General features: G+C 50.5%; 1 protein-coding gene across 1 annotated transcript; it reads right to left on the bottom strand.

The window, feature by feature from the left end:
* Positions 1-316: 316 nt before the first annotated feature.
* Positions 317-12,302, bottom strand: LOC127339724 (agamous-like MADS-box protein AGL61). Its single transcript, XM_051365543.1, has 2 exons — positions 11,832-12,302; positions 317-554 (listed from the first exon to the last, which is right to left on the bottom strand). Exons 1-2 carry the CDS (start codon positions 12,218-12,220, stop codon positions 317-319), a joined length of 627 nt encoding a protein of 208 aa, XP_051221503.1. The 5' UTR covers positions 12,221-12,302.
* Positions 12,303-14,190: the final 1,888 nt, after the last annotated feature.

Raw genomic sequence — 14,190 nt, 5'->3', positions numbered from 1 at the left:
TTTGCTCCTATGTGTTTTCCACAAACAGTTGTGATGTGCTGCTGACTAGAAAGCGGTAGAACGAATTAGGCCAATTTCGCTGGAAAAGAAAATATTAAGCAGTATAATTAGCAAGTGAAAGGAGTAATACTAGGATTGAGGGATTTCACCCCTTCGGTAACAATCGTACAGGGTGCAGTAGCAGATAAATTCTTTTCTTACTATAAACATCAGATAAGCTCGTGCTAACAAAGTACAGTATCAAGGCACCATAACCATTGGTAAAAAGAAGCTAACACTAACGGCATAAATTAAACAAGCAAAAAAAAAAAGAAGCCTAGTAAGCCAAATAATAAGAAGCGGCATCCCCGGCGGGAGCGACGGCTGTCATGGCAGGTGCTTGTGCTGGTACAAGCGCGGCGGCGGGCCGCGGCAGCTTGTCGGCGTGGCGGCGCACGTTGTCCCTGAGTCGTTCGAGCAACCTGGCAAACTCCGGCAGCTCCGCCTCCCCGAGCGCCTCCACGTCCGCCTCCCACCAGAACCTCCTCTCACCCTGCGCCTCGATCACCTTGTACCTGTTATCACCAGAATTTGATCGAGTCAGAGGTGGGCCGCGATCGAGATGGACTTGAAGAATATATATGGAAGAAATACGTGAATCGGCCTGTTATGCAAGGTTTGAGCTAGTTTGCCCGTGTATCTGTAATATAGTAGATTACGTGTCGGTTAGTTAGAGTTTGGCTCGTGCACGGTTGGGATTATTCCCACGTTAGAAAGTCTACGGACTATAAATATGTATCTAGGGTTTATGAAATAAACAACAATCACGTTCACCACAAATCAATCTAGGCGCATCGCCAACTCCCTTGTCTCGAGGGTTTCTTCCGGGTAAGCATCATGCTGCCTAGATCGCATCTTGCGATCTAGGCAGTACAAGTTTATTCGTCGTTCATGCGTTGCTCGTACTGAAGCCTTTTTGATGGCGAGCAACGTAGTTATCTTAGATGTGTTAGGGTTAGCATTGTTCTTCGTACCATATGCTGTCGTAGTGCAACCCTTATACATCTAGCCGCCCTTACACCTATCTTAGGTGTAGGGGCGGCACCCCGCTTGATCATTATTTAGTAGATCCGATCCGTTATGGTTGATCCTTGTTTTTCAAGGATTAGTTTAATATCTGCATAGTTAGGCCTTACAAAGGGTTGGAGGATCCAGCGACGCGTAGGGTGTAGTTTGCTAGCCCTAGATAGGATGTTCCGGGGATCAACCTCGTGTTGGTTTTTAGGCCTTGTCTAGGATCGGCTTACGATCACCGTGCGTGACCGCGAGGCCCAATCACGAGTAGGATGATCCAATTATGCGGTGAAAACCCCAAATCGTCGTAGATCGTTTTAGCTTTATCTTGATCAAGCAGGACCACCATATATTCGTACACCTCGTGCGAATCATGGGTGGATCGGCTCCTTGAGCCGATTCACAGGACAACCTGAGAGCCGATCGAGGCTCATATTTAATGTTTACGTGTATGCCATGCAGGAAACTAAGCGAGGCATCTCCATCACCTTCCTGACCAGGTATAGGTCAGGTGGCACGCCCTTGCACCAGCATCGGACGTGCGTGCCGGAGTTCTGTGCGGGCCGTCGCTCGGAGGGACCATGGCCAGCCGCAGCCCTAAGTTGCTCCCGGCTCTCCTGTGTTGCCCGTCGTTGCTCGCCGGTGGGTTTCTGACCGCAACACATTCTGACACGCCCGGTGGGACAATCTTCGACATCAACCACATCGCCATCTGCATCTGAGATGGCGGACGGCACTCCAGTCACGTACGAGGATCTGACCGAGGAGCTCAAGAAGAAGTATGACAAGGTCAAAGCGATCCTCGAAGCCGACCTCATCGGCTTCTTTCACAGAACCCGATCACATGGCATCAGGTGGAAAGGGTTCTCGCCTGAAGGTGCGCTCGATGGAATAGACCTATCCGCCCCATCAGAAGAACGCACCAGGTCCCTGCGTCAGGAGGTTAACTTCATGGTAGCTCATTCACTACACCGCCACTCTGAGAACCTGGTGAACACCTTGGAGCGTGTTGCTCTTCGAGTGATCCAGGAGATCATGAGGCACCAGTACTCTCCGTCAGGACCAGCTCTCGGGACACACCAAGGAGAGATGCCACTCCAGTCCCGTCCACCGCTGCCATTCGCGTTGGCAGCGCCAGAAGTGCCGAATTCACCGGCATTCGTTGTCTACAAGATCGGTGGTGACCCTAGCGACTACCAGTTCTTGTACGAGGCGCCTAAGGAGATCCCTCACGGATACACGTGCACATACGTGCCAGACTGCAGTAACTGGGTACTCACAAACCAGACTGCAACAGCAGGGACTTCTGGAAAAGCAGGAGGAACTTCAGCGACAGATCTTGAGAAGCAGACGTGGCTAGCTAAGTACGCCACTCCAACAAACCTCCAGAGCGCAGCTCCTGCAGTTGGCTCAGAGCTGGAAAAGTAAGCATGGCTGGCTAAGTATGCCACCCCGGCGAATCTTCAGAGTTCGACTCCTGCAGCCAGCACCGCGGATCAAATCAGTACTATACTGAGAGACCAGTTCGGCATGGTGCCGAAAAGGAGGACAATCGGCTATTCCAAGCCGTACCCCAACGAGTACGAATTGATCCCGCTACCACCCAAATATCGGCTCCCTGATTTCTCCAAGTTCAATGGATCAGATGGTTTCAGCTCCATCGAGCATGTGAGCCGATATTTGGCACAGCTGGGCACGATCTCAGCAGCAGATGAGCTACGTGTGCGGTTCTTCGCACAGTCCCTCACAGGATCGGCTTTCGGGTGGTACACTTCGTTGCCACCAGACTCGATCCGGACTTAGAAACAGTTGGAAGAACAGTTCCACATGCAGTATCACTCAGAAGCTTCCGAGTCTGGCCTTGCCGATCTAGCTCAAATACGTCAGAAGCGTGGAGAAACTGCGGCAGAATACATCCAGCGCTTCAGAAATCTTAGGAACCGATGTTATTCGGCTCGCGTGACTGAAAAGGAAGCAGTCGAGTTGGCAGTGGTGGGCCTTGCATCACCAATCAAGGACATGGCCTCCCAAGCAGACTACCCTTCACTGGCGCACATGGTTCAGAAACTGTCAGCATATGAACAGCGCCACCCGGACTTGTACCAGGACAAATTCAAGCGTGCGGTAGTCCTGGTTGAGGCAGATGAAGACGAAGGTTCTGCGGGAGATCAAGAGGTAGCAGTGGCTGAATGGACTCGGGGGGCAACCCCCGTATCCTGCAAATGGGTTAAGCCACCAGGTCCGCCCAGAGGGTTCGATTTTGACGTGACTAAAACTGAGCAAATCTTCGACCTCTTACTCAAGGAGAAGCAGTTGAAGTTACCCGAAGGCCTCAAGATCCCCACGGTACAGGAGCTGAACGGAAAGCCATACTGCAAATGGCATAACTCGTTCTCCCATGCCACCAACGACTGCAGGGTGTGGCGTCAGCAGATCCAAATGGCGATAGAACAAGGACGTCTGATTTTCAACCAGTACGCCATGAAGGTCGACACCCACCCCTTCCCCGCCGTTAACATGGTGGAGTGCACTTACCCTGAAGGTTGCCAGCCAGGATTCTCGTTCAGCATCAACATGGTAGGACTTGGGCACCACTCTGGCAAAGATGGAGACGAGGGCAGCTGCTCTCGTAGCAAGGACACAGAGGAGACCGCTCCACGCGATCGGCTCCGTCACGATGGCAAGCGCTACATCACAGAGGGAGAAGTGAGGAATGTAAGATATCAACGACCTCTCTCCGATCACCTCCTCAACAAGTACGTGAGTCAATATAGCCAACGCCGACGATCCAGCGACGATGATGATAGAGACCGTCTGGCTAGGGACGCCAGGAGACATCGTCGGCATGATCGCAATGAGGAGGAGTACGAGCGCCGTGCCAAGGAAAAATCGAGGGAGCAAGACGACGAGGATAGGCACTGGGACTGCCCCTTCTTCAGACACTGCTGGGATTCAGGAATGAGCCGATTGCCAACAATCGGCAACTGCCCAGAATGTAAGCAAAAGAGGAAGGATGCAGTTAACGTGTCCGTGTTCAAACGTCTAGGGCCTCTCCCACTTCGGAACAAGCACGCTGAGTCCCCTCGGGTGGAAGATCTCGAGGATTTGGAAGACGATGAAGAAGAAGAAGACAGGTACCACCGGCCAAGGTGGTGCCCTGATGGACTCAGCCGTTCCCAAAAGCGTAGGGTTCAGCGACTGCGCGGCTTGGAGGAAGCCGAAAGGTTATACCTGCACACGCTAAGGAAAGCGCGGCCTGATCTGGCCGCGAAGGTCCAGCGAACCCTGGATGAAGAGGACCGACCACAAAAAATGGAGTGGCGCCCCAAGCAAAGGAAAGCCGATGATGAAACATCGGCTGGCACAAACATGGTGTTCATCCTTCCTACGGAGTTCAGTGCTCCAGGATTAGACGAGGCACCTGTGGCACAACTTGACTGCGGCCCACGGCCGGTTATCTTTGAGATGCCACGAGAAAGAAGCTACAGACATCTGAAGGCCCTGTACTTGCGAGGTTATATCGATGGGAGGCCTGTCAACAAGATGCTGGTGGACACCGGAGCGGCAGTCAACATTATGCCATACTCCATGCTACGTCGGTTGGGACGCTCTAGCTCGGATCTGATCAAAACCAACGTGACACTGAGCGATTTCAACGGCCAAGCGTCTGACGCACAAGGTGTTCTGAACGTGGATCTGACCGTAGGAAGGAAACCATCCCTACGATGTTCTTTATCGTCGACAGCAAGAGCACCTACGCGGTTCTGCTAGGAAGAGATTGGATCCACGCCAACTGTTGCATCCCATCCACGATGCACCAATGCGTAATACAGTGGGATGGAGATGAAGTAGAGGTCGTCCAGGCCGATGACTCAGCCGAGGTTTCAACGGCTGGCATGAACGCTTGGGAAACAGCAGGCCAAGAGCCACTCTCAGGTATCAATTTGGACGACTGCGAGCGCATCGACGTGACGAAGGGCAGGGTTAGGCTGGTCTTATCCACCGGCCTGACCGTGTAGCAAGAACAAACTGATGAGCAAACGTGGCGAGGCCGATCCTTGGGATCGGCCCCAAAGATCTATGAAGGAACATTACAAAACCTTCATTGAGCGATTCAATATGGAGGCCGATTCCAGCAATCGGCCAAAATTATCCTCACCACATGTTCTGCTTGTGTTCAACATCGATCTACTGGGCAGCGGGTTTACGTCGGCTGATGAGTTAGGAAAAATCAACATTGGTCCTACCGGAGCCGACGTGCAAATACAGTGCCTTGGCTAAGCTACAGAGCCGATATCTGCAGTTACCTGACAGATTCGGCTCGGGGGGCACCTAGTCAGATGAACATGTGCAGATGAACATGTGTGCAGTGAAATGTTGGGGGCCGATAGAAAATCGGCCAGTAAAATTTTTTTTTTTCATGATATACAGCCGATGCAAGGACATCGACTTTAGAACTAAGAAACAAAGCCGATGCACAGCCATCGACTCTAGTACAATCACACAGAAGCCATCTACTTCTCCGAGGGGGCAAACAATGAGAGCTTCCTCAGCTGCAACGAGCCGATCGCGCCTAGAAGTCAGCTATGGCGTGCAAGACGGCCTTTTGCTCGTTAAGCCGTTGGTGTTTCGTCTACAATATCGGCTTTCAACGGAAGAAGAGGCAATCGATGGGGGCGAGTTCGGCTGGTTCGGCATGGTAGCTTCCTCAGAGTTACCTGAGTTCAAAGCCCTTGGTCTGATCTGTGCAGCCTCACCAATATTCTCGCCATGACTGAGGCTCGGGGGGCAGCTAGCTTGGTAGATGCTCTGTTGTTTAGAAGCCGATTGGAGTGTCATCGGCTGGTCCTTCGTCGCAACCTTCTTCGCAAAATGATGAGTGCTCGCAGAAGAGGGTCGCTGGAGCTGGTACGAGAAATTTAAGGGCTCTCTTGAAAACTCTACAGTATCCACCAGATCTCAAGGACATCAGCTGAAGAATTGAAGGACGCTTTATGAAGGACCGATTTGTTGTTATCGGCTCATTAAGCATTGGCTAAGGGGACAAATCGGCAAAGTTAGTATGAGGGGAAATCGGCTAAATTAAGCTCAAGGGAAATCGGCAAAATCAAATTGGGAGAAGTTCTTCATTGATAAGCAAGATTTCTTACATAAAGAGCTGATTGCTCTCAAAAGGAAATACTAGGGGATACATTGCCCCATCTACTACTACTGATCCTATGCTAAAGGTCCTATCTACGGGTCGTCACTGCCCTCGTCGTCGCCGTCGTCGCCACTGTCGGCGCTACTCCCGGCGGGCTCGTCGTCGCTGCTCCAGCGGCCGCCGGCCGGGCCCTCATTGTCCTCATCCTCCTCGTCAGCATCGTCGTCGTCGCTGTCGAAGTCGCTGAGGTTCCCCGGCCAAGGGCAGAACCGTTTGGCCGGCGGCTCGTCGGAGGAGGTGTCGTCCTCCTCCTCCTCCTCCTTCTCCTCCTCCTCCTCCACCTCGGGGGAGGTGAAGTCGTCGCAGGAGAAGCGATCGTCATCGCTCTCCTCCTCCGTTTCCCCGTCGGCGAGGAAGCGGAGGTCACTTTCCCCGTCGGTCAAGGACTTGTCGTCCTCAGACCAGACGGAGAAATCATGGCTCGATTCCTCCCCGGCCTCGATGGCACGGCGGGTGTTGGCCCCATGGACCTCCTCCGGGTTCTGCTCCGGCGTCGGCTCGCGGGAAGAAGAGGACTGGGTGGAAAGATCCGATGAAGCAGAGGAGGAAGAAGACATGGTGGCGCAGGAGGGCTTTTGGAGTGCTAATGCGAAGGGGATGCGGAAGTAAACTGTTTGGAGCGGTTAAATAAAAGGGGATATAGTGGAAATTCAATGCCACAGCAGTTTCCGAGGAAGTGGTGCCTAAAAAAAAAACTGCCAGGTCACGCGGAGAAGTTGAGAAGGCAGGGCATCATGATGAAGGATACTGCGACGGTTCTGCCACGACATGACCCGACGAAGAAAAAGCAGAGTGATTTTGGAATTATCAATTCCAAAACCAGGGGGGCATGTGTTATCACCAGAATTTGACCGAGTAGCAAATGAATCTTTCCTTGCCATGTTTCCCCTTACCAATGTGCAACATTTAGTTACTGAAGAGTCTGATCACATGGTTCTCCTTATAAAGATTCGCGCTGAGCCGGACAGCCGGCCAGCGTCGTTCGACAGAGGGTTTATGTATGAGGAAATGTGGTCACGGCATGAGACATACGATGATATGGTGAAGAATGCTTGGCTGTCAACGGCTGGACATGGTGAAAGTGTGGTAGGGCTTTGTAACCGGCTGAGAGAGGTATCTAAAGAGATGCAATCCTGGAGTTACAGTACATTTGGGTCAGTCCGTAGAGAAATTAAAAAGCTGAAGGTAGAGATTGAAAAAGCCAAAGAGCATGCCCTAATCTCAGATTCCTCACTGGAGGTACGAGAGTTAGAGCGTCGGCTGCATGAGGTCTATGAAACCGAAGAGATTATGTATCGACAGAGATCTAGACAAGAGTGGCTCAAAGCGGGTGACCGCAACACAAAAAATTTCCAGAACCGAGCAACTCATCGAAGGCGAAAGAATACAGTCCGGTTTCTCCTGCGACCGGACGGCAGCAGGTGTGATACGGATGAGGCTATGCGCCAACTCGCACAATCCTTCTATGCCAACCTGTACACCTCGGAAGGGGCCTCGAATATGGATCGAATTCTGAACCGCATTGAAGAGGCTGTGGACAGGGACATGAATGGGAAGCTGACTGCAGCTATCTCTGACAAGGAAATCGAGGGAGCCCTTTTCCAAATGGGGCCGACGAAGTCACCTGGGCCGGATGGGCTGCCTGCATACTGTTTTTTCAACGCCACTGGGCTGATTTAAAGAGTGCAGTATGCAGAGCTGTGAGGGATTTTTTGGCGGGAAAGGAATGTCCCGATGATTTCAACGACACTGTGTTGGTTCTGATACCAAAGGTCAACTCGCCAGAATCGCTTTCGCAGTTCCGTCCAATTAGCCTCTGCAATGTGCTATATAAGATCGCCTCCAAAGTATTGGCTAATAGGCTGAAAGGGATTCTTCCGATTCTAATCTCAGAGGAACAGAGTGCTTTCGTTCCGGGGCGATTGATCACTGACAATGTATTTGTGGCCTATGAATGTACACAAGCAATTAGGACAAGAAAGAGAAAAACTCCTCTGTGTGCGGTTAAGCTTGACATGGTAAAGGCGTATGATCGGGTTGAATGGATTTTCCTTGAGAGGATGATGCGGAAATTGGGGTTCTCAGAAGCCTGGGTCGAGATGGTTATGAGGTGTATTACCACTGTCCGATTCTCAGTGAAATTGAATGGAGGCCTATCTGACAGTTTCCTTCCATCCAGAGGTTTACGGCAGGGTGATCCGCTATCCCCCTACCTATTCTTGTTCTGCGTCGAGGGCTTCTCGGCCCTTCTTAAAGAAGCACAACACGAAAATATGTTGAGGGGAGTCCATTTTGGGGCGGGTGGCCCTCATGTTACCCATCTTCTTTTCGCGGATGATAGTGTGGTTTTTCTGGAGGCTACTGTAGACAGTATGAATACTCTCAAGAGAATTCTGGGTGACTATGAAGCTAGCTCTGGGCAGAAAGTCAACCTGCAAAAATCATCGGTCTTTTTTGGGAAAGGGTGTAGAGAGGAGGCGAAGAATGGGCTGAAGCAGCAGATAGGTATTGAAGTCGAGGCTCTTTCTGAGAGATACTTGGGACTGCCCACTGTTGTCGGTAAGTCGAAGGATGGCTGCTTCAAACATCTGCGTGAACGCTCTTGGGGGAAAGTTAAAGGTCTGAAAGGCCAAGGAATGTCGAAGGAAGGGAGAAGCGTCCTTGTCAAATCTATCCTGCAAGCTGTACCGGCCTATGCGATGAGCTGTTTTCTTCTCACAAAAAAGTTCTGTAAACAACTGAGCTCTATTTCTTCGAACTTTTGGTGGGGAGACTCGGAGGGGCAAAAAAAGGTTCATTGGATCGGGTGGGAAAGAATGTGCAAAAATAAAGCAAGGGGAGGATTGGGCTTTCGAGACTATGAATGTTTCAATCAAGCTTTCCTAGCAAAGCAAGGGTGGAGAATGATTACCCAGCCTGACTCACTGTGTGCTAGAGTGTTGAAGGCTAGGTACTTCAAGGAGGGGGATTTCTTGACTGCAAGTTGTCCCAAACGAGCCTCATACACTTGGAGAGGAATTATACATGGCCGTGACCTCCTGAGAGCAGGCCTAGTGTGGCGAATTGGGGACGGCACATCTATAAAGGTGCATGAGGACAACTGGATACCGAGATCAGGTGCTCAATGTCCACTGGGACAAAGAGAGGAAGACTGCCCGAGGCTTGTTAGCGAGTTCATTGTGCCTGAGGGGGGTGCGTGGAATGAGGAGATGGTTCGGCAACACTTTTTTGATATCGATGCTGCCGACATTCTGTGCACTCCAGTCGGACGCTCGGGTACACAAGACTTCAGAGCTTGGAATTACACAAAAAATGGTGTTTTCTCGGTAAAATCTGCTTACCACTTGGCGGTTCAGAGAAAGAGAGATGCTCGAGGTGCTACTGAATCGTCAAGATCATGCCAAGATCACAGGGGGTATCTGGCGCTTTGGGATATCCCGGTTCCGGGGAAGGTGAAGGTGCACATGTGGAGGCTAGTGGAAAATGGCCTGGCAGTGGGATCGGAGCTCAGTCATAGGAGAATTAAAGACGGCGTTGTCTGTCTAGCGTGCGGCAGATCGGAGAGCTTGGTTCATCGCTTCTGGACTTGTCCCCATTCAGCTTCGGCATGGTCACTCCTCTCGACCCGGACGGGTGTTCAGCTGGAATCTCCGCCAAAAAGGCTAGCTTGCCATGCGGATCTCAAAGGCTGGTTGCTGGATTGGATAGGTCGGTGTTCTGCGGATGAGGGCGCCTGGTTCTTTATGCTGAGTTATAATTTGTGGCTGGCTAGGAACAATGCCCGGGAGACCCATAAGCTGGATGATCCTGGTCAGATTGTCTCTCAAACTATCGCTCAGTTTGAGGAATGGCGGAACCTGAGATCCCCAGCATCGCATGTGGCTACCCCAGCTGAGCGCTGGCTTCCACCGGTACAGGACTGGGTGAAGGTGAACACGGACGGAGCCTTTCGTCAAGGCGAATGCAATGGAGGGGCGGGCGTGGTCATCCGAGACCACCATGGTGATTTCCTTGGCGGAGCTTGCCATTTTTTCCCCCATGTTGCAGATGCCGAAGGCGCGGAGCTATTGGCGTGTCGCCGGGGACTCATCTTGGCAAAGGAGTTACAGGTTGCTCGGGTAATTCTGGAAACGGATAGCACTGGGGTTAGAGCAAAGCTGCTGAAGGAGGAGATGGATCGATCCTCATATGGCCCGTTGGTGGAGGAGGTGAAGGCACTTCTTTGAACTTTTGGTGATGCTTCCGTGCAGGCGGTCCGTCGTTCTGCTAATAGAGTAGCTCACGTTTTAGCGAAACAAGGCTGCGACAATAATATTTGTATGACTTGGCTTGGTGTTCCACCAGACTTTGCTAGGGACACAATTGTATCAGACAATCTGATGTTTTAATATAATCGCAGCTCTTTCTCTCAAAAAAAAAAAAGAATTTGACCGAGTCAGAGGTGGGCCGCGATCGAGATGGACTTGAAGAATATATATGGAAGAAATACGTGAATCGGCCTGTTATGCAAGGTTTGGGCTAGTTTGCCCGTGTATCTGTAATATAGTAGATTACGTGTCGGTTAGTTAGAGTTTGGCTCGTGCACGGTTGGGATTATTCCCACGTTAGAAAGTCTACGGACTATAAATATGTATCTAGGGTTTATGAAATAAACAACAATCACGTTCACCACAAATCAATCTAGGCGCATCGCCAACTCCCTTGTCCCGAGGGTTTCTTCCGGGTAAGCATCATGCTGCCTAGATCGCATCTTGCGATCTAGGCAGTACAAGTTTATTCGTCGTTCATGCGTTGCTCGTACTGAAGCCTTTTTGATGGCGAGCAACGTAGTTATCTTAGATGTGTTAGGGTTAGCATTGTTCTTCGTACCATATGCTGTCGTAGTGCAACCCTTATACATCTAGCCGCCCTTACACCTATCTTAGGTGTAGGGGCGGCACCCCGCTTGATCATTATTTAGTAGATCCGATCCGTTATGGTTGCTCCTTGTTTTTCAAGGATTAGTTTAATATCTGCATAGTTAGGCCTTACAAAGGGTTGGAGGATCCAGCGACGCGTAGGGTGTAGTTTGCTAGCCCTAGACAGGATGTTCCGGGGATCAACCTCGTGTTGGTTTTTAGGCCTTGTCTAGGATCGGCTTACGATCACCGTGCGTGACCGCGAGGCCCAATCACGAGTAGGATGATCCGATTATGCGGTGAAAACCCCAAATCATCGTAGATCGTTTTAGCTTTATCTTGATCAAGCAGGACCACCATATATTCGTACACCTCGTGCGAATCATGGGTAGATCGGCTCCTTGAGCCGATTCACAGGACAACCTGAGAGCCGATCGAGGCTCGTATTTAATGTTTACGTGTATGCCATGCAAGAAACTAAGCGAGGCATCTCCATCACCTTTCTGACCAGGTATAGGTCAGGTGGCACGCCCTTGCACCAGCATCGGACGTGCGTGCCGGAGTTCTGTGCGGGCCGTCGCTCGGAGGGACCAGGGCCAGCCGCAGCCCTAAGTTGCTCCCGGCTCTCCTGTGTTGCCCGTCGTTGCTCGCCGGTGGGTTTCTGACCGCAACAGTACCCGATCAAGTTCATCCGCTCGATCTCTGACGCTAACTGCTTCGCGGTCGCCTCTTTCGCCTGGCACATCTTCTCCAGCGCCTCACGGTCGTCATCCTCATCGACACCGGCGTCGTCAGCGGCAGCAGGGACAGGAGCGCCGGCGGGGAGGGGCACATAGCGGCGCAGGACGGCGTCAACGGAGGGGCTGCCGAGGGCGAACACGTTGCCGGCCTCGGAGAAGACGATGACGGCGAGGTCGGCGCCGCAGAGGAGGGCGAGCTCGGAGCACTTCTTGAAGAGCCCGGAGCGGCGCTTGGAGAAGGTGACCTGGCGGCTGTTCTTGTCCACCCTGAGGGCCATCTCGATGCGGTGCCGCCCCGTGCTCGGCGTGCCGCGCGGATGCACCATCGTCGCGATGGATCCAAAGCAATCGAGGGAAGAAAATCTGGCGGCGGCGGAGGGTGTTGCAGGTTCGTTTCGTGGCTGGTCGGTTCTTTGCTCCTTCTGCTTTGTGCCTCAACGCGATGCACTGTAGCCGGTATAAATAGACTTACCAAGAATTGGCGCGCGCGAGAGGAAGGAGAAAAGTACTCCGTATTTCCTAAAACCGTGCGTCGCAAGGCTACGTGCTCGATTTCGCGTCCGGTTGAACGCGGTTGCCCCTTCTTTCTATTTTGACGGAAGGTAAATCCGTGCAAAGGCGCGTGTATATTTTTGGTATGCGCGGTCGAAATAGACAAATAGTTACCGACCTTTTGGTAGGGGGAATTGGGGATAGTTTTCTCTCTCCCTGATTATGGTATGGGGAGGGAGGGCTCTGAGCCTAGAGGCGTGCATAGTAATTGCGACGCGGCTTTTGTGGTGTCCGATCTGATTCAAAGAGTTTACGATTCGATTTTTACCGTGGATTTCCTATATTTGATCACGCAAAGGCTGAAGCAAGGTGGTGCAGGAATAAAGATAGGCCTGCCGCAGTACGCACTAGTAGAAATCAGGTTTTTTGTTCGGAACTATCCGGAGTATTAGTTTTGGCTGTGTTTGAAACTCAGACTAATGTGACATTAGTCCCAGTTCCAACGGCTAGGAACGTCGAACGGTTTTAGTCCCGGTTGAAGACACCAACCGAAACTGAAAGGGTTGCGGCAGGCCCCGCCGATGCAAGCCTCTTTAGTTCTGATTGGTGTCCCTAACCGGGACTAAAGGTCTACCCCTTAGTCTCGGTTGGAGACACCAACCTGGACTAAAGGTTTTCTAGGGTTTTTATGGCTCCACCCTCGGATCGCCTTTTTAGCTTTGTAAAATAGAAAAGAAAATGATAAAAAAATATTTTTAGATGTAGGTAGGTTAGGTGATTTGGTTATTATGAAAAATAACACATGAATTTTGACTTTTTTTTTTGCAAAAACACTCTATTTTTTTTGGTAAAATGGGAATATCTATTGCATACGAACTCGAAAAAAAAGTTTAATATATGAAATTGTATCTACACGAAAAGTTATATCCGAATTTTTAGGTTTCAGATTTTGCAAAAAAAAATTATTCAAGATTATTAAAGACCCTCCACGTGGGTTGCGGACACGCGCCGGTGCGGAGAACCTTTAGTCCCGATTGGTGTTGCAAACCGAGACTAAATGCCCGTTTTCTACTAGTGACGGCATAAATGAATTGATGCATGGGTAGACTGTACAAAAGAAAAAATAACAATAGGCTACTAGGTTCAAGCAAGGTATAGATTGTGTACTAATTAGATTTTAATTTTTTTTGTAATGTCACATTATTAATGTAATTGTTTGGCTTCGAGCAAGTTAAGGGCGTGGTTAGATAACTTGTGCCGGGGAAATAAGTGCACAATCTAGGCATGCCACACTACTTTTAGGGACGATTAATAAAACCAAATGAAGAACATTTTATAATTTACGAAAGTTCAAATTCTAACTACTCATGCATGCTACCGTTCGCTAATGTTAGACCTTTAAGATATTTTAGAACACGTCTGAAAGGACACGGATGTCGCCTAGAGGGGGGGGGGGGTGAATAGGCGATTTAAAACTTTTACGAGATGGGCTTAACAAATGCGGAATAAAACTAGCGTTTACTTTGTCAAGCCCAAAGCCTATATACTATGGTTCACCTATGTGCACCAACAACTTATTCTAAGCAAGAGTTCACCTATGTGCACCAACAACTTATGCTAAGCAATACAAGCAAGTATGTGATAGCAAGATATATATAACTTCAAGCACGATGACTATCACAAGGTAAAGTGCATAAGTAAAGAGCTCGGGTATAGAGATAACCGAGGCACGCGGGAGACGATGATTTATCCCGGAGTTCACACTCTTGCGAGTGCTAATCTCCGGTGGAGAGGTGCGGTTGCT

The sequence above is a fragment of the Lolium perenne genome, chromosome 3 (assembly GCF_019359855.2).
Source record: "Lolium perenne isolate Kyuss_39 chromosome 3, Kyuss_2.0, whole genome shotgun sequence".
Taxonomy (NCBI): domain Eukaryota; kingdom Viridiplantae; phylum Streptophyta; class Magnoliopsida; order Poales; family Poaceae; genus Lolium; species Lolium perenne.
Note: the sequence above shows the minus strand (reverse complement) of the source record. Positions and strands in the feature narration are given on the sequence as shown.

Bases quoted from the DNA above. Each gene is read 5' to 3' on its own strand.
- LOC127339724 (XM_051365543.1), bottom strand. From the start codon at position 12,220: ATGGTGCATCCGCGCGGCACGCCGAGCACGGGGCGGCACCGCATCGAG. The intron at 555-11,831 runs GTACTGTTGCGG...TGGTGATAACAG, and splicing joins GAGCGGATGAACTTGATCGG to GTACAAGGTGATCGAGGCGC.